This window comes from Molossus molossus, unplaced genomic scaffold, assembly GCF_014108415.1.
Source record: "Molossus molossus isolate mMolMol1 unplaced genomic scaffold, mMolMol1.p scaffold_m16_p_1, whole genome shotgun sequence".
Classification (NCBI taxonomy): Eukaryota; Metazoa; Chordata; class Mammalia; order Chiroptera; family Molossidae; genus Molossus; species Molossus molossus.
Window position 1 is genome coordinate 245,279,114 of NW_023425344.1, and position 20,721 is coordinate 245,299,834.

Here is a 20,721-nt window from a genome sequence, read left to right on the forward strand (position 1 = left end):
AGAGACACATCGACTGGTTGCCACCCACACAACCCCAACCGGGGCCAGGGACAAACTGCAACCGAAGTACGCGCCCTTAGCGGGAACCAAACCCAGGACTCTTTGGTCCGCCGGCCAGTGTTCTCACCGCTGAACCAAACCAGCCAGAGCTTACTCCTCCCTTTTTTTTTTGGTACGTGCCCCTAGTGGGAACAGAACCTGGGACTCTCTGGTCCACAGGCCAACGTTCCAACCACTGAGCCAAACCGGCCAGGGCTTACTCCTCCCTTTTAATTTGGGTTTATGCCATTTTGAGTTGGCTGCTTTTCTAATATAAGCACTTAATGCCATACATTTACCACCAAATATGGTTTTAGCTGCATTCCACAGTTTAGAAATGCCCTGAATAGTATTTTTATTATCATTGGTTTCTAAAAATATTCTAACATCTTTCATAATTTCCTTTCTGACCAGTGAGTTATTAAGAAGTGTTTTGTAAGTTTCCAAAAATATAGAGAAGCATTAACTTTTGTTTTTTTCTAATTTAATTGCTTTATGGTCAGAGAATATGGTCTGTGTGGTGTTGATTCTGTAGCAATGGTAAGATACCTTGCTACATAGTACATGGTCAGGGTTTTCTCTCTCTCTTTTTTTTATCCTCACCTGAGGTCACTTTTCCCTTTGTTCAGATAGAGTAGGAGGGAGAGAGAGGACGAGAGGAGAGAGAAACATCGATGTGAAAGGGACACATCGAGTGGTTGCCACCCGCACGACCCAACCAGGGCCGGGGACAAACTGCAACCGGGGTACATGCCCTTAGCGGGAACCGAACCCAGGTCCCTCTGGACCACAGGCCGACGCTCCAACTCCTGAGCCAAACCGGCCAGGGCTGGGTTTTTTCTCTTTTAAAAATTTTTTTTCTTTATTGATTTTAGAGAGAGAGGAAGGGGAAGGGAGAGAGAGATAGAAACATCAATGAGAGAGAACATTGATTGGCTGCCTCCTGCATGCCCCCCACTGGGGATTTGGCCCCACAACCTGGGCACGTGCCCTGACCAGGAATCGAACTGATGACCTCCTGGTGCATGGGTCGATGTTCAACCACTGAGCCACACCGGCTGGGCAAGTTCAGGGTTTTTTAAACATATAAATTCCTATGTTTCAGGACTTTGAAAACCTGTTTATTTCGAACTGTACAGAGTTCTATATCTGTCTATTTATGTCAAGTTTCTTAATGCTTTCTTACCAATCTTACCAATTTGGGGTCTCCTGAAGCTATCAATTTCTCTGGGGGCATACTACAAATCTCCCACTATGAAGTGAATTTATTTCTCCTCGAAAATGTTAAATTTTCGACTTACTTGTTTCTTGGCATGCTCTTGTAATCCCTTCATAGTGTTAGACAGTGAAAGAATGAAACCATAAAGTTATTACTTTTTCAATAATTGCCACTAAGACAATATCCCAGCCAAGTCCACAGCTTTTCAGACCATCCATGGGTGTTAATGAAGTCTTTTCTGGTTCTTACAGCGTCTCAGCAAGTTCAATGCTAAAGCCATCACTCCATCATTTAATTTTAAATTTTCCTCCCAATCCGGCCAGTGTGACTCAGTGGTTGAGCGTTGACCCATGCACCAAGAGGTCGCCGATGCGATTCCTGGCCAGGGCACATGCCGAGTCGATTCCCGGTTGTGGGCCCGATCCCCAGTGGGGGGCATGCAGGAGGCGGCCAATCAATGTTCTCTCTCATTGATGTTTCTATCTCTCTCTCCCTCTCCCTTCCTCTCTCTCTAAAATCAATAAAGGGGAAACAAATTAAAAATAAAATAATAAATTCTCCTTCCATCTCAGCCTGACTCAGGCCCAGGTGATAGAGGGGAGGAAGGTAAGGTAAGACTGCTCAACTGTTTTCTCTTCCTCCCTCCAGCTCAGTCAACCCTCTTCCTGTTGCTCCTCCCTATTCCCTGGTCTATTACCTGCTTGGATTTTACCATCATCACCATCTTCATCATCATCATCACCATTACCATCTTGTTCTTTTCCGTTTGTTTTCCATATCCTACCTTTTTAATCCTTTTAAATATTTATTTTTATTTTTTGTTTATTTTTTTAAAATATATTTGTATTGACTTTTATAGAGAGAAGAAGGGAGAGAGATAGAAACATGATGAGAGAGAACCATCAATTGACTACCTCCTGCACCCCCCCCACACACCCCCGGCGTGCGCCCACACCCCCGGCGTGCGCCCACACCCCCGGCATTGGCCCACACCCCCGGCATGCGCCTAGACCAGGAATGGAACTGGGACAACAATGCATGGGTCAACAATCAACCACTGAGCCACACTAGCTGGGCTATTTTTATTTTTTTAAATATGTTTTTATTGATTTACGAGAGAGCGGGAGGAAGGAAGAGAGAGATATAAACATTGATGTGAGAGACAAACATTGATCAGCTGCCTCCTATACGCCCCCTACTGGGGATCAAGCCCGTAATTCGGGCATGTGCCCTGACTGGGAATCCAACTGGGACCTCTTAGTCCATGGGACAATGCTTAGTCCATGGGACAATGCTCAATCCACTGAGCCACACCAGCTGGGCCTAAACATTTATTTTATAACCTCTGCTAATTTCTTTTCTGAAGGCAACGCAAGTCTGATTTCACTCATGGTAGACTATTCTCTCAAAAAATTGAAATTTTGGTTTGTGAATTCATCTTGAGTGGGTTTTTTTAATTACTAAAAATGTAAAGTTTCTCTTAACAAGCATCTATTTTCTTGTTAGCATCATCCTATGAACTGAGAGGTCCAGGTTCGATTCCTGGTCAGGGCACATGCCCGGGTTGTGGGCTCCATCCCTGGTGTAGGGAGTGCAGGAGGCAGCCGATGGATGTTTCTCTCTCACATCAATGTTTCTAACTCTCTCTCCCTCCTCTCTCTCTCTAAAAAAAAAAAAGAAAAACAAACAAAAACCAAAAACCAATAAAATATATTTTAAAAGTGCTGCTGTAAGAGTCTCCAGTAAATGGATGAGTCAGGCCCCACCATGACTCATGGTGGTCAGTTTGAAATGGGAATTCACACTGCAATACACTACAGTTTAATTGGCTTGACAGCCCATGCTGTCCTGAGTCTCATCTGTTACCACGAGGTTACCACCCTTGCCCCAGTTGGTGTCCCTTCACTAGAACTTTAAAGGACAGGAAGTGGGGTGGGGTTTATATTTGCCTCTCTAAAGTGCCCAAGGCCACCCTGGCTGGTTTGGCTCAACGGTTAAAGCATTGGCCCGCAGACCAGAAAGGCCCGGGTTCGGTTCCTGCTAAGGGCACATACCTCCGTTGCAGTTTGTCCTCTGGGGTCCTGTGGGTGGAAACCAGTTGATGTTTCTCTCTCTCTTCCTCCCTCTCTCCCTCCCACTCTATCTCAAGATAGTAAAAATGTCCTCAGGTGAGGATAAAAAAAAAAAAAGTGCCCAAGGTATCTCCCAGCCTAAAATGCTTGTTATGTTAATTTCTTGGCTCTGGGATCCCTGGATTAAGCAGGCAATTTAAATTTGAAAGACAAACTCTTGAGAAGTACAAAGCCAAATTTAGAATTCTTCCAAAACCTTGGCTGGGTTTGACAAGGTTTTTTGTTTCATCCCTCTGACACAGAGTGGATTTTTTAAAATTGGTTTTTAGAGAGAGGTAGGGAAAGAGAAACATTGATGTGAGAGAGAAACATTGATCAGTCGCCTTTCTGCACGCACCCCCAACCCGACTGGGAGTCGAACCCACAACCTGGGTATGTGCCCAGACCGAGAATTAAACCCGCCTCCTTTTGGTGCACAGGATGACACTCCAACCAACTGGGCCACACCGGCCAGGACTGGATTGTTTTTTTCTAACTTTACAACAGGTTGTGGTTGAACCCTTCCTTTGGTGTGGTTCAACTCCCAAGCTCACCAGATCGAACGCTTTGTCTCCTCCACCCACGTGGACATAGAAGTTCACACTTATAAGTCAGGAAACCAAAGGCTTCCCAGGGCTGCCACGCTGTCAGCATCTCAGCGTGCTTGCATTCGTGTCTCTGTTTTTGGCCTCTAGGGATATCTCTTATTTTCTTGAGACTGCTGCCATACATGGAAGATGCTAGTGGCATTTTCTTGGGCATTTCTGAGTGTTTGTAGCAGTATTAACAGTGACATAGATGCCAGGTCTCTGACTGCATCTTGTTCAAGACGGCCTTCAGGCTAACAGCTTCTGTGTACCTTGCATAGTCATGCTAATCATAGAGGAATTCTGCCTTTGCCTTGAGGAGATAAGGGAAGCATGTGTTGTTTATCAAAGATATGCCCTGGCCAGTTTGGCTGGACGGTTACAGCATGGGCTCCAGGACTGCAGAGTCGAGGGTTCAGTTCTAGTCAAGGGCAAGTGCCTCGTACAAGAACGAGGCGGTGCTGAGTACCCAGCAGAGTGCAGGCTTATTGAGGGAAAGACCTGCCGGGCTACCTCTAAGGAGAAAATAGCAACCGGCTCGCCCACTAAGGATTTTTAAACTTAGGGCTGGGGTGGGTGGTCGTTCAGCCGAGGAGTCGTGGGCGTCCTTGATTGGTGGGGGCTGGGGTCTCCTGAAACTTGTTTTTCTTGTCGGGCGACCGATTGCAGGTTTGGGTGGGTCAGGGTGGTTCTGTCATTCCTTCGCCTGACTGGAGTGATGGGTTTGGTTTCCTGGAATGAGAGGCTTGGGGCAAGGTTAACCGATGAGAGGCTGGGGGCATCGATATGAAAGTAAATGATGTAAGAGGCTCGGGCAGTAATATGGAAGTTACAGCTAACACCTCGGTTGTGGTTTGGTCCCCGGCCCTGGGCCTTGGTCGGGCTTGTGTGAGAGGCAACCAATTGATGTGACACATCAGTGTTTCTCTCTTTCTCCCTCCCACTCTATCTGAAGATAAATGAAAAAAAAAAGATGTGAAGGAATTTCATGACAAGACTCACATCAGAGCAGCACAATCTTCCTCTAAGCCCTGCTGGCCCCAGAGGGGTGCAGCGGTCAATCACTTCTTGCCCCCCCCATCTCCCCTTCCTTTGACATAAAAGAGGCCTGAACTCTGTGCTTTCCTAAGATGCATTTGAGGTACCATTAGGGCTCCCATCTTCTTGGTGGGCCCCTTCCCAATCAATAAACCTTTCCTCACTCCAAACTCAGACACTTACTGCGTTTTGGTCTTTCGAAGGGTCAGGCACACTCATTTTAGATGGGTAACAGCAGGTGTCAACATAAGAATGTCTAAATCTATAGAGAATTTTTATCCGAGTTTATTTGAGCCAACCTGACAACAGTTGCCGGGGAAACAAGATCTTAAATGCTACTTCCAAGAATGATAGTTTGCTGTTTCTTTTATGCATTCGAAATGGAGGAGGGGAGTAAGGAAGAGGACGGGAAGTGGGAGGAAGCTAGGCAGGGACTGAATCACAGCACAGTCAACGAGATTATGCACTTTCTGGAGGGTAGTTATGCTTAGTTCAAAGGTATGTTAACCTAGATGCACAGAAACAACGGATAGAGAGAAAGAGAAAAAAAGGGAGAGAAAAGAAACAATAGACAACGCTTGCTTAAGGCAAAGATAAACCTTTTACTAAAAAATAATTATATTCCTAGGGTGTGACTACCCACCATGACCTGATCACTTAGGAATTTATGATCAGATCAGCCTATGAGGTTACTTTCTGTAGAACCCTTTTATTGTCCACATAAAATGTTTGAGTTTTTTTTTTTTGGTACGTGCCCCTAGCGGGAACCGAACCCGGGACTCTCTGGTCCGCAGGGTGACGCTCCAACTGCTGAGCCAAACCGGCCAGGGCTGAAATTTTTTTTTTAATTCGTCATATTACGTACTACCTGGAGCAGAAGGGAACCCTTCATTTTCCTGGTAAAGGTTCTGGACCCGATTCCAAAGTGTATGGTGGGAGGGCGGGGCGGGGGCGGTTTCCCACACTACTGAGCAATTCTCATACACCAGCTGGGTGTCCTACCATTCAGCTCAGCTCTGACACTATCTACCTGGAGATGGAATCAGATCCTACAGATTATGGGCTCAGTCCCACAAGATTTCTCCCCAGCCTTCAGACCCTGTGACAAGCCCAGGTTGTCACCTGTGTTTCCGACCAACCCCAACAGATTAAAGTTTCCAATGACCGTCCCGCCTGGGTTTGATTCATGTGCTAGATAGAGCAGCTCACAGAACTCAGAGAGACACTCGCTAATCAGGGAGGTCACTGGCTTGTTATGAAAGGATATGATTCAGGACTAGCCAGATGGAAGAGATAACACTGTGCAAGGTATAGGAAAAGTGTGAGGAGTTTCATTCCCTCTCTAAGCACCCCACTCTCCCCAAACTTCCATGTGTTCACCGACCTCAAGCCCACAGGCTTTTCAAATCCTTTGGGGAACTTTCTGTTATCACTTTAGGAAAAAGCCTGGGAGTTTTCCTTGCACCTTGACCTTGCCTAGCTCATCCACTGGTCCAGGTGGAGAGGAGCGTGGATCAGTTACCTCCTCAGAAACCCCACTGGTGACCCCAGTTCTCCAATAGCAGGGGCTTCCCGCCTCTACCTGGGCTCCATCCTCAGGTTTTCTTCCCTTCGATTTACCAGTATTAACCTTACAAAATCTCATCCCAGTGGTGATGGGGATGTCTTTATGAATCGTTCTTCTTTCGATGCTAACTATGGTGTTTGGATTGGTGATGAATTAGCAAGAAGAGTCTAGTCACACACACGTATATTCACAAATATCTCTCTCTCAGGTAAGAGTAAAATTCCAATGTAGTTAACCAGGGAGAAAAACACTCTGATCTGAAGTGGGTAGCCTGTGAGTTAAATATTTAATGGAGCCTAAACAGACCTCTGGTGGTCATTGCACTGTCTATACTTGGACCTCTCAACACAATCCAGAAAGAATTGCACCAACAATTACACACATCTCTCTGGATTTTTAGACCAAATATCATTAAAGCCACATGGCTATTGGATGATTAGGAAGGATTATTAAATTAAGAATCAGGCCGACCAGTGTGGCTCAGTGGATTGAGCGTCATCCCATGAACTGAGAGGTCCCAGTTCGATTATCGGTCAGGGCACATGCCCGGGTTGCGGGCTCATTGTTTCTATCTCTCTCCCTTCCTCTCTCTCTCAAAAAAATCATTAAAAACATTTTTTAAAAAAAGCGTGACAGCCCTGGCCAGTTTGGCTTAGCAGTTAGAGCACTGGTCTGGTCACCAATGAGTCGTGGGTTCTATTCTGGTCAAGGGCACGTACCTAGGTTGTGGTTTGTCCCCGGCCCTGGTCAGGGTCGTGTAGGAGGCAACCAGTTGTGTGTCTCTCCCTCTCTCTCTCTCTCTCCCTCTCCCACTCTATCTGAAGATGTTTGAAAAAATATCCTTGGGTAAGGATTAAAAATAAATAAATAGTGACAATTAAATTTTAATAGTGGCCTGAGATTCCTGAATAGTGTGAGGAGGTGCCCATTATCCCCTTTCGGGGGTACTATTTCTGTCCTAAGCAGTACCTGAGTAGCCAGAAAGAGGTCACGAGACCTCCTAAAGTGCTCATTTTTAACCCCTAAAATGATCTGGTTCAATAGGATTAATAATATAACACTTTGCTTTTTCCCCTGTATTTTACCTAATAGATCAAAAAGTTTGCAACTTACGTAGTTGCTGCTGGACTTCAGTATGGAATGGAAGGAGGAATCTTACATTTCTTTTTCAAGGTATGACTTCACAACGATTATGGGGATTTTTAGAAAGGTTTCACCGTACGGTTATCCAATCCGGAGCTATTTGTTACTGCTTCGACATGTGGCTCCACCAGTAAAACAGCAGAGAGTTCGGGGAGAGAGGAGTGTAGACCACAACCACCTGGCTTTCCTTCGCACTGTTAACAACCTGCAGTCCCCATTCTCGGGATAATACAGAGGAAAATGGACCTCCTTCATTCCAAGGCACCACGCTACTGTAAGCATTTTCTCTCCGTGTAGGTAACATGCAGGTGACCACTAAAGACAGCTGATGAGATTACAGATTCCTTGAACAGTATTTTAGCGAGAATGTTGCACTTTATTTCTCCTAAAGGGATATGATAAATCTCATCAGGACTGATTTATCAAACATCTCTTTGAGGCTTCCTTTGGTGATGACTGCAGCAGACAGACGGCTCCCTTGGGTGCCTCTGACTACGCCGTGTAGTGAGCTGCGACGGTCACACCCAGGTGGTGGGGAAAATACGGCTTTTGCTTTTCTTTTTTTTTTAGTTAGCTTGGTTGGGTGAGGTCCCTGCATTGCCAGTTTTTGGAGATGGATCAAATATAATTCCGGCAATTCACGTTCTTGATCTAGCAGGGTGAGTATTCTTCCAGAGACATCACTTCCCTCGAATTAATTGACTAATGGGTTTGTGTGAACAAGTGTTAAGACCCTGATATGTGTTATCATGTGTATTCCTCACAACTACCCAGTGCAGAAAGCACCTTTATCTCCATTTGCACCTGATGAAATTGTGTCCACCATCTAAAAGCCCCACACTTCTGAGGACAAGTTCAGATTCATCTTTAAAACGATGATCAGCAGAATAGCACGTCTTCCAATTCTGGAAGATGAAGAACTTGGGATGTGTGTTCTGGGGCCCAATTTCTTCTTCTTTTGTCCCAGGTGAGACCGATGTGTCCAGCCCACCAGTTTAAATTCCAGAAATTGGACAGGGAGCTCTAAAGCTGAAGTGGGTTGTTTTTGGCAGTTGGTAAAATCGACACACATTTTTCACACTCACAGAGTCCCCGAGTTCTGCTCCAGACAGGTGCAGAGACCCCCTCTCCTTCCTTGTAGACCCTGACTCAAACACGGGTCAAAAGCTCACATACTTTATGTGTGGTTCATCGGTGCTACATTTCGGGTTCCGGGGGCTTTATTTTACCTCCCCCTCTGCCCCTCCCCCTTCCACTTCCCCCTCCACGGGTGGGACTGTCTCAGCTCTTCCCTGAGACTCTGCCTTCTGGATTCCACTCTCCCTTCCATCCGCTGGCCAGTAGTACGTTGGTCACAATCCCAGGCAGATTTACAGATTTACTGGGGCAAAGAATGATGCTTACCCTTTAGGACGCATCCCCTGCATGGGTCTCTTCCAAGGCCTTAAACTCAAATTTTATTATTTTCCTCAAAAAAGGATCCCCTGCCCTGGCTGGGCAGCTCAGTCGGGTGAACGATGCCCCATGCACCGGAAGGTCAGGGCCCATGCCTGGGCTGCAGGCTGGATCCCAGGTGCGAGGGTGTGCCGTCGATACTCTCCTCTCACATTGATGTTCCTTTCTCTCTCCCTCTCCCTTCCTCTCTCTCTAAAATCAATACAAATATTTTTAAGTACACACACACACACACACACACACACACACAAAGAAGGATCCCCGAATCGTCTAAGCTGCAGACTCTCTACAGAACCTAGAGCTGCTCCAGCCAGCATTTACACTGGACACGGGGTGCTGAGTGTTCCCTTCTTTTTCTTCTTTTAAATTTTTTATTTATTCATTTTAGAGAGGGTGGAGGGAGAGAAAGAGAGACAGAGAGAAACATTGATTTGTTGTTCTACTTATTTATCCATTCATTGGTTGCTTCTTGTATGTGCCCTGACCGGGGATCAAACCATCAAACTTGGTGTGTGAAGACAGTGCTCTAACCAACTGAGCTACCTTGCTGGGGTTGCATTATTGCACTATTGGCTTCTAAAGATGTGAAGGAATATTTGACATTACTAAAACAAAATGCTTAGTATTACTTCTTAACATCTTCCAAACAGATAAATTCGAGAGTTCAATTATTCCCATTGCAGAAGGGCTCAGTAGCACATTTTCCTACAGATTTCTTTGAAGACTGTCAAATAGTTAACAAAGGAATAAACAAAAGGATGACACGTTCTGAGAAATTAATATAAAATAATTGTGAAAGGGACATTTAGATGTGTACATTTGTTTTATTTTCATTTTACTGAAAAAAAAAAAAGTCTAAATGGAGGTAGAATTGACAGAGACTTCTATTCACTACTGTCTCTCTCTGGAATCTTTTCTTTTGTACTAAATCCCTGCTCTGCCTCTCGCCAGTTGTGTGAATCCGGGAAAGTTACTTAACCTCTCTGGGTCTGATTTTCTTATCTGTAAGATTAGGATAATAATAGTGCCTACCTGGTCAGATTGTTGTGTGGATTCAATGGGAAAACGCCCAGAAAGCCCCACAGTGCAGTCCTGACACTCAGAAATGGTGGCAGTCATTGTCGATCCAGGCTAGAAAATCTTAGTCCCCGTCCCCAGAGCCATGTGAGCCCCTTAAGAAAACAACAGCTTCTCTGAATCGGTGTCTGCTTTGTGAAACCCAAAGGCCTGGTGTGACAAAGCCCGGGGTGGGCAGATTTCACAAACTGTAGACCTGTGCGGTCAGGTACTCTTTTTTTTTTTCTTTTATCCTCACCCGAGGACATTTTTCCATTTTTTGTTCAGATAGAGCGGGAGGGAGGGAGAAAGAGAAACATCGACGTGAAAGGGACACATCGAGTGGCTGCCACCCGCACGACCAACCAGGGCTGGGGACAGACTGCAACCGAGATATGTGCCCTTAGCGGGAACCAAACCCGGGTCTCTCTGGACCGCAGTCTGCCGCTCTCACCGCTGAGCCAAACCGGCCAGGGCGGGTCAGGTACTCTTTGAAATGCCCTGGGTGGATCTGTCTTCAAAGCCTGCAACCCTTCTGCCAGAGCAGTGTCGCTTAACGCTTCCCCAGCATCCTCATCCGTAGTGCAGACCGTCACCCTCACCCTGACCTTGTGGAGAGGAAGTGACATCGTTTACCAAAACACCAAGCACCGAGGTGCCAGGCGCCCGGGGGCGGTGGTCAGTGGACTGTGGTTTACTACATCTCTTTGGCTTTTTCCCTCCGGTGGTGATTGCCCTGTTGGTCTGCAGAGTGATACAGAACATAATAGACCATGTGCCGAAGATTCATTACCTGGTGGCTGTGGATGAGTCTGCACAGACCCTGGAAGACTTGGTCAAGGTACAGCCATCTTATCCCAGATTTGGTGCCCTTTCTGAAGTCCTTTCACCCCTAACGTATAGCTGCGGTGCTCACAAGACTGGGGACTCCTGAAGCAGAGTACCCTTAAAGCCAAGCTCGCCTCTGCATTTGCAGTACAGGTGTCGGGAAGTCACAATCTAAATGGCCTTTCTCCAGTAACGGCATGAAGGGAAGCAGGAAAGGCCACTGGAGGGCTGGACACACTCAAGTCACTCACCGAAATACTAAAATGTGTCTGTGCACACGCGTCTACTGCCAGCTTCCAGGAGCTCTGGGTCTGTTAACGCTCCCTCTCTAGTCCCTGCTGCTCTGGCTAAAGCCACCTGTCATGTCACCTTGTAGCAGAGATAGCCTTCTCCTGTCCTTCCCCCTCATCCTTTTTTAAAAGATATATATATATGTGAAAAAATATATATATGTACAAATGTATATATACATATATATACACTTTTAAACATATTCTCTTTATTGATGTTAGAGAGAGGAAGGGAGAGGGAGAGAGAGAGAGAAACATCGATGAGAGAGAACATTGATTGGCCGCTCCTGCCTGCCCACCTCTGGGGACCGGGCCCACAACCTGGGCATGTGCCCTGACCGGGAATCGAACTGAGGACCTCTTGGGGCATGGGTCGACGCTCAACCACTGAGCCACACTGGCCAGGCTCCTCATCTTTAACATTCAGCTCAGGCATCTCCCTCTGCACCCTCCCTGCCTCCTTCCCACCTTCCGCACAGCCGGTGTTTCTTCCCTACTCCCAGCACCCCTTCCCCAGCTGCAAACACTGCACACCTGTGCACACAGGTCTGCCTGCCTTTTAGATGAGGAGCTTCTTGAGGGCAGGAATCAGGCCTTCCTCGTGCCCACACGCAGGCCCTGGCAAGCAGTGCCGAGGTTAAAGAGACGAACGAATGCCCTCCGTGTACGCCCCTTTGTTTTGCGTTTTTTTCATAGTCACTTGTGCTTGCATTCATTTGAGAATTTTTATATCAAAAACCTTACCGGTAACACAAATACCATTTCTATTTCTCTCTAACAGTGCATCAGTAAACATACCGGCCCTGGGAAAGTCCAGAAAGTCCTCAAAGAAAATGCTTTCCTGACCAAGGACTTAACAGTCAGTATAGAAGGGATTCCTTCTTTTCTACCCCTTTCCTGCACGGAGTGGTCTTGAGAGGTCTGCATCAGAGTGCCTGGCGTCCGAGCTCCTGGCAGCTCGTCCCGCACAGCCAGCCGCCCGCCCCACGCAGCGGTCTCTTCTCCCCCAGGGCCCATTTCCCGTCCTGAACAGCTCTTCGAGGCCGTGGTCCCAAAATGTCCTTGAAAGCTGCTGGGTGTGGAAAGTGCTCTCCAGACACTGGGTGGCATTCTCTCTGGCCTCTTTCTAAAATTCACTCAGGAGGCGGAGCTTCAGATTCCACACCACAAAAACCAATGGGCCTCAGTCGCGCCGGGTGCCTGGAGCTAGCTGGGCTGTCGTTCTGGTTAGGAATAAGCGGTGGAAACGCCGCATTTGAGGATGTTTCTGCAAGCACCGGCCTCCCTGGCGGCCGAGGAGCAGACGTGGGTGGGTGGTGATGGCGTCCAACGGAGCTTTGCCGTCTGCTCTTTGTTCTCTGGGATTTTTTGAACCAAGAGATTGCGCTGTTCAAAAAGGAGATGTAATTACATAATTTGAAGAAGAAAGCGTCTACTTGGGTTTCCAGGATCTTCCTCCTCTGAGTGGCCTGTGCAATGGCAGGGGCCAGGCTGCTGCCCTGCAGGAGCGAGAGGCGGGGGAGGGTGCAGACGAGTCAGAGCATCCTGGGGGCGGCTGGTCTGTACTCAGTGCTGCCTTAATGGATGTGTAGTGAGTGGGCATATATCTTCCTCTAATAATCAGAGATTTGAGTCTGTTCTAGCCGTCAAATAAAAATAGACAGATCTCTAATGTGCCTTTATCCCTTAGCAAGAGAGTATTGACCATTTGCTGGTCAACCTGAGGATGGAAGCACTCTTTGTGAAGGAGAACTTCAACATTCGATGGGTTTCCCAAACGGGGTTCGTGGAAAACATCAACAGTCTCCTCAAAGAGTACAAGCAGAGCCGAAAATTGTTGGTAACTATACCCATTTCCTGTTTCAACTTCTAGTGTAACTATAGCAACGAGAGGGTCTGTCTTCTCACATGTGCACATGTCTAAGTTCAATTCTTTTTCACATTTGACCCATTTGTCCAGGTCTAACAATCTGCACGTGTATTATAGGTATGCTGTCAATCGAATTAAAAAAATTTTTAAGTTAACATAGATGATGACTGGTATTCTCGACACATTGAATGTGATAGTAGGCTCAAGACTGATTGTCACAGGGTTGTCTGTGTACGGAGAAAAGTCCGGTGCCCTGTGCCTGCCTGTTTCAGCCCTGGATATACATACCGGAGAGCGTAGGAGGAGGTGGAAGAAGTCTGATGATTTCTTTGATCCTGTTGGCCAGGAGAGTCACTGGTCATTTTATTAATTTATTTATATATTTTTGTTAACCCACACCTGAGGATATTTTTTTATTGAGCTTTAGAGAGAGTGGAAGGGAGGGAAGGAGAGAGAGAGAAACATCGATGTGAGAGAGACACATCTATTGGTTGCCTCCTGAATGCACCCTGACAGGGGCCAGGGATCAAACCTGCAACCCAGGTACGTGCCCTTGACCTCAGGAATCGAACCTGCGACCCTTCGATCTTCAGGCCGATGCTCTAACCACTGAGCAAACCAGCCAGGGCTCGCTGGTCATTTTAATCATCACAACTTTTCAAGGAAGATATTCTTCTTCTTCTTCTTTTTAATGTTTTTATTGATTTTAAAGAGAGAGGGAGAGATAGAAACATGGATGAGAGGGAAACATCAATCAACTGCCTCCTGCATGCCCCTTATTGGTGATGGAGCCCTCAACTCGGGCAGGTGCCCTGACTAGGCAATGAACCAGTGACCTCTTGGTGCATGGGATGACTCTCAATCCACTGAGCCACACCCACTGGGCTCAAAGAAGACATTCTTATTTCCATGTTATAGATGTGAAAACCAAAGCTTAGAGAGATGAAGCACTTTCTTCAATGTCACACGGCTATTAGGGATTCAAACTAGCAGGACGCAAACTTAGCTAGAATGGTCCCCAAAGCCTTCAAACCCCCTCTCTGAAATCAGGTAAATGCAGCACTTGCCCAGATCTTCGGATTTATTCCAGGGAAGCACCACAAAGGTGACAGAGAACATTATGTGAGAAAATGTTTGGAAAACTGGAGTGCAGCATATGAGTAACGGGTGCCGTCGTAACTGTAAAGACCACTGCACACGGGAATACTTCGTACAAGCAAGTGCAGCATCACCATTGTATCCGAGGAACCATATTTTCCTGAAAAGCATGCCTCATTAATAAGTAAAAGTGCCCTGGCCGGTTTGGTTCAGCGGATGGAGAGTCAGCCTGTGGTCCAGAGAGACCTGGGTTCGGTTCCTGCTGAGGGCACCTACCTCGGTTGCAGTTTGTCCCCAGCCCTGGTTGAGTCATGCAGGTGGCATGTGTCCCTTTCACATCAATGTTTCTCTCTCCCTTTCTTTCTCTCTCCCCCTCCCACTCTATCTGAACAAAAAATGGGAAAATGTCCTCAGGTGAGGATAAAAAAGAAAAAATAATAATAAGTAAAAGAGCCCTGGCCCATGTGTGGCTCAGTTGGTTGGAGCGTTGTCCCATACACTAAAAGGTTTTGGGTTCGATCCCCAGTTGGGGCGTATGCAGCAGGCAGCGGATAGATGTTTATCTCTCACGTTGATGTTTCTCTCTCTGTCTAAAGTCAGTTTTTTACAAAAGTAAAAGATATATCCCTTAGCAAAAGAAACAATGACCCCTTTAACCATCCGAGACTGTACTTGGTGGCTGTACTTGGAGACTATTCTGAGGCACAGACCCACCCAACTCAAGAGGTGAGACTAGGGTTTCCTCTGTGAGTCAACTGTAATAGGACACACAGAGACTAGACACCTTAGAGACCAGGTGGTTCCTGATTAGCAGATTGGCCAAGAACGTGATAGAAGGAATAAGTATATCTAAAAATGTAACAGTCTATCCATCCCTGGGGGCGCAGCAGCAGAGAACAGAAAACATTATGAGGGCAATGTGTAGATGTAGCCTCAAGCCCAGGGCTTCTGCAGTTCCAGTTCCTTAGCAAAACAAAGTCCTGCCAGGCAATGGACAGTCCACTCATCTACTTCTCCTGCTGTCATCAAAGCGCATCAAGCAATCCTCCATGCCTGTCCACCCTGAGGGAGCAAACGTACCCAGACTGTCTTGAGTTCAGTGGTAGTCTTGCTTCTCATTATAAAAGAATAAACTGCCATTCGGGTTTTGTACCTGGACAAGGTGAGCTCAGCTGTGTGTGCACAAAACAAGGCATGTGGACCTGCTCAGTTGACACCTGAACTTCAGACCTTGTGAACAAATGCATGGAGCCCGCCCAGGAACACAGCCCTGCCCGTCAGGACTCAGCTTCAGAGTTGCTCTGACACCTGTCCCTCCATCCCCCACTGCCTGCCATCTCGGTCCTTACCATCATCTGGAGAGTGCCCATCATTAACCAGAAGGGACATTTATGGCCACCACTTCTCACCCAGCACCACGCAATGTCTCTGCTTATTTCCTTCACGGCCTTGGTTTCCTCATCAACAACTGGTAGTAACAACAACAACCATAGCCAACTTTCTGGATTGAATCATGTCATCTTCAAGCGCATGGACACACTGATGATGGAAATTCTTTACGATGGCATGATTTTTAAAAACTTTTTATTTTAATCCTCACTTAAGGACGTTTTTTCATTTATCTTCAGATAGAGCGGGAGGGAGAGAGGAAGGAAGCAGAGAGAAACATCGATGCGAGAGAGACACACCGAGTGGTTGCCACCCACACTACCCCAACCGGGGCCAGGGACAAACTGCAATCGAGGTACGTGCCCTTAGCAGGAACTGAACCCAAGATTCTCTCATCCGCAGGCTGACGCTCTAACCGCTGAGCCAAACTGGCCAGGGCTTACAAACACAGGCTAAAGAGTCACGGGTTTGATTCCAGTCAAGGGCACGTACCTGGGTTGTCATTTGTCCTGGGCCCTGGTCGGGGTCACACAGAACGCAACCGTGTGTCTCTTTCACATTGATGTTTCTCTCTCTTCCTCCCTCTCACTCTATCTGAAAATAAATAGAAAAATATCCTCGGGGGAGGAAATAAATAAATAAATAAATAAATAAATAAATAAATAAATAAAATGTTCTTAATTTGCCTTACAAAACCCTAGGCCTTGGTTTCACAACTGTTTGGACCACTATGAGAGAAATGACTATTTGTTACTGATATTTTTATTTCTGCTGAATGTGAACATTTAGTCACTGGTTATGAATGGGACAGAACTTCTTTAGCATTCAAGCAAGTTTTTCAGCAGAAGAAATAGCATTCTTTTTTTAAATGAGTGTATTTTGACTTCCGGTCAAGATGGCGGGTAGGTAAATGCGGTATCCGTCCTCCCACAACCACATCAAAGTTACAACTAAACTACAGAACAACCATCATTCAAAACCGCCAGACATCGAGCTGAATGGCAGTCCTACAGCTACGGGATTAAAGCAGCAGCCACACCGAGACTGGTAGGAGGGCGGAGGGGATGGGCTGGTCCCACACCCACGTGTGGCGGATGAAAATCAGGAGGACACCTCGGCTGGGAAGGTCCCCCCTGAGGACTGAGGGGTCCCCGTCCCACACCAGGCCCCCAGCTCAGGGTTCCAGTGCCAGGAAGAGAATCCCCATCACTTCTGGCTGGAAAAACCAGCGGGAACTGAGGCTCAGGGAGGCGGCTGGAGCCCCAGGCAGCTCCTCTTAAAGGGCCCGCGCACGGACTCATCGGACTCTCTCCCTCTAAGCTCGGAGGGGAGGCAGCTCGAGGGGCGCCAGAGACATACAGGGAAGAACTGAGCTGTTTGGCACTGGAGCGAGGGCTGGAGAGGGGGCTTTCTCCGGGACAGATGTGCTGTCAGACGCTTTTGTTCCTTTGGTGAGCCCTTCCCTGGGGCGGCAGACAGCAGCCATATCTGGGACTCCAGCAACCTGGCTCACACTGGTAGCCCCGCCCTGGTGATTTCCTGAGGCCCCGCCCCGCCCCACCCAACTTTCAGGCCCACCCAAGCTGTTGCCAGTTGCTTACCCATAGGATTGGCCTGTCTTGGATCTGCTTCAGGTTTTCCTAAATTCTTTCAAACAAGCAGCATCTGGTCTCAGATAGCCCCATACCTCTCATTAAGTAATACACAGAAACAAACACAGGGAGGCAGCCAAAATGAGGAGACAAAGAAACAGGTCTCAAATGAAAGAACAGAACAAAACCCCAGGAAAAGAAATAAGTGAAATGGAAATAAGCAACCTAACAGATGCTGAGTTCAAAATCCTGCTTATAAGGATGCTCAATGAACTTAGTGAGAACCTCAGCGAACTTAGTGAGGACCTCAAGAGCATAAAAAAGGACCAGTCAGAAATGAAGGATGCACAGTCAGAAATGAAAGAGGCACTAACTGAAATAAAGAATAATTTACACAGATTCAATAGTAGAGTAGGTAAAGCCAAGAAGCAAACCATCGATTTGGGATATAAGGAAGCAAAAAACACCCAATCAGAACAGCAACAAGAAAAAAGAATCCAAAAAAGAGAGGATAGTGTAAGGAGCCTCTGGGACAACTTCAAGCGTGCCAACATTCACATCTTGGGGGTGCCAGAAGGAGAAGAGAGAGAACAAGAAATCAAAAACCTATTTGAAACAATAATGGCAGAAAACTTCCCTAACTTGGTGAAGGAAACAGACATACAAGTCCAGGAAGTACAGACAGTTCCAAAGAAGATGAACCCCAAGAGGCCCACACCAAGACACATCATCATCAAAATGCAAAAGGTTCAAAACAAAGAGAGAATCTTAAAAGCAGCAAGAGAAAGGCAGCTAGTTACCTACAAGGGAGTTCTCATAAGGCTGTCAGCTGATTTCTCAAAAGAAACTTTGCAGGCCAGAAGGGAGTTGCAAGAAATATTCAGAGTGATGAAAACCAAGAACCTACATCCAAAATTACTCTATCCTGCAAAGCTGTCATTTAGAATCGATGACCATATAAAGAGTTTCCCAGACAAGAAAAAGTTAGAGGAATTTATCACCACCAAACCGTTATTATATAAAATGATGAAGGGTGTTTTTGAAGAAAAAGAGAAAATATATGCACAAACAAAATGGCAATGAGTACATATCTATCGACAATTGAAACTACAAACAAAATGAACAGGCAGAACAGAAACATTCTCATAGATACAGAGCTCATTTTATTGGTTGCCAGATGGGAGGGGGGTTGGGGGAATGGGTGAAAAGGTGAAGGGATTAAGAAGTACAAATTGGTTGCTAGACTGACAAACCTCAAAGGGAAGGGCGTTGCGGGGTGGGAAGAAACAAACCAAAGAACTTATATGCATATATGCATAACCAATGGACACAGACAACAGTGTGGGAAAAGGCGGAAGGGAGGGGAGTGGGAGTGGGGAGAAGGGGGTCAATGGGAAAATGAGGAACATCTGTAATACATTCAACAATAAAGATAAAAATAAATAAATAAATAAATAAATAAATAAATAAATAAATAAAATAAATGAGCATATTTTTAAAAACTAGAGTAAATTGCCCTGGCCAGTTTGGCTCAGAGATAGAGCATTGGCCAGTGGACCAATGAATCGCGGGTTTGATTCTGGCCAAGGGTGTGTACCTCAGTTGTGGTTCATCCCCGGCCCTGGTCGGAGTCATGTGGGAGGCACCCAGTCGATATATCCCTCTCACATTGATGTTTCTCTCTCTCTCCCTTTCTCTCCCTGTCTCCCCCTTCCACTTTATCTGAAGATAAATAGAAAAATATCCTCTGGTGAGGATTAAAAAAAAACAACGAGTAAATTATCTGTGTTAAAAAGGAAAGTATAGCCCTGGCCTACAAGTTCAGTGGTTAGAGCATTGGCCCAGGCACTGAAGGGTCCTAGGTTCAATCCTCGGCCTGGTCAGGGCACATATGGGAAGCAACCAATCTATGTTTCTCTCTCTCTCTCCATTTCCCCCCTCTCTTCCACTCTCTCTAAAAATCAATGAAAAAAATATCCTCGGCAGAGGATTAATAAGAAAAAAAGAGGCAAGTATAATTAAAGACCAAGACCAGTCCAGAAATAGTATTCATGAGGCAATAAATTAAGCACTATCTACACCAAAGCAGACGTTCTTCAATGTCTGTGTTCTTTACAAGAGTAATATAACAACTGGAACTAGTAGCATGTTCTGCTCGAATACTGTCTTTTTTAGCACTGTTGAGTATTCCTGAGCACATGTGTGAGTGTCTATGCCCCACAGCCAGGCCATGCTTGCTAAGTACTTAGAGGAAGTGGCTGGAGAGGTAGCTCTGCGGGATCCCGAGGCTCCGAAGGCCACCTCTGAAAAGCCAAGCGCGCTGTCAGCTACAGGTGGAGCAGAACTCACTCTGTGATCTTTCCGCTCCTGTTTCAGCCCATAAAGATTTGCATTCTCGGCCCGCCTGCTGTGGGGAAATCCAGTATAGCTGAAGTGCTGACCAAGTACTACAAGCTCCATCACATTAAACTGAAGGACGTCATTTCTGAAGCCATAGCAAAACTGGTACGATTTTTAACTACTTTCTGGGGAATTTTTCTATTTTAAAAACACTTTTCTTAACTGTGTGTTAAAGGAGCCGCGGATTTTACATGACATCCTACAAAGAGGCGTGTTGCTTTAACTGGATTTTATTGTTGGCCCCACTTCGGAAAACACTGAACCCCACAGGGCTTTACTCCATGAGACCGAAGCATCTTGCACGGGTTGCCCTTGAAATTTAGTCTGTCCCCAGCTGTCGCTCAAAATATATCTTCTACTCTCTCTGTTGACTGGAACCTTTTTAATCTTTTTTTTTTTAATTCTTCAGGTATGTTTCTCAGAGTATTATCAGACAGTTTGTTTATTAAATGCTTTTTTAAAGAAAGGCTTTATTTTCTTAGAGCAGTTTTAGGTTCACAGCAAAATTGAGAAGAAGGTTAGATTTCCCATATGCCCCACCCCTCCCACAGCAGATGATTAGTGAGTAGCCAATCAGTGCAGAGCATCATCCATTGGAGGACCCCTGGCAGATGATTAGTGAGTAGCCAATCAGTGCAGAGCATCATCCATTGGCGGACCTCTGTGGTGTGCAGGAGGCCACTGTGACACCTAAGTATGCCCGGGAAGAAGACGATGAAGATGAAGATGAGGAGGAAGAGGACAGCGTGGAAGAGGCACAGGAGCTCTTGGATGGCGTCAAAGAAAGCATGGAGCAGAACGCAGGTAACCACACAGCACAGGGCCATGCTGGTCTTGTTAACCATGTTTTTTTGTTTGTTTTTCTCCAGGTAAACAGCACAATGTTTTTATTATTTCATTTACTTTATTTTTCTAATTTGGTCTGTGAATCTTTCTGTTATTCTCCCCTTGTTATGAAAGACTATTTGTCTGCTATTATACGTTAAGTATAGAAATTGTAACAACCACAAAGAAAAATTTAATTTATAATCTCCTCTCC

General features: G+C 46.1%; 1 protein-coding gene across 4 annotated transcripts in view; it reads left to right on the forward strand.

Moving 5' to 3' along the window:
- Nucleotides 1-20,721, forward strand: part of AK7 (adenylate kinase 7) — a 66,384-nt gene that overhangs the window by 23,800 nt on the left and 21,863 nt on the right. For 3 of the 4 annotated variants that reach the window (XM_036279378.1, XM_036279388.1, XM_036279404.1), the window contains exons 6-12: nt 7,654-7,734; nt 8,275-8,363; nt 10,966-11,056; nt 12,115-12,192; nt 13,024-13,173; nt 19,659-19,787; nt 20,357-20,486. In XM_036279378.1, coding sequence (XP_036135271.1) covers nt 7,654-7,734; nt 8,275-8,363; nt 10,966-11,056; nt 12,115-12,192; nt 13,024-13,173; nt 19,659-19,787; nt 20,357-20,486 — 748 coding nt within the window. The remainder of the gene's footprint in view (nt 1-7,653; nt 7,735-8,274; nt 8,364-10,965; nt 11,057-12,114; nt 12,193-13,023; nt 13,174-19,658; nt 19,788-20,356; nt 20,487-20,721) is intronic. The other variant, XM_036279397.1, reaches the window with a different exon arrangement.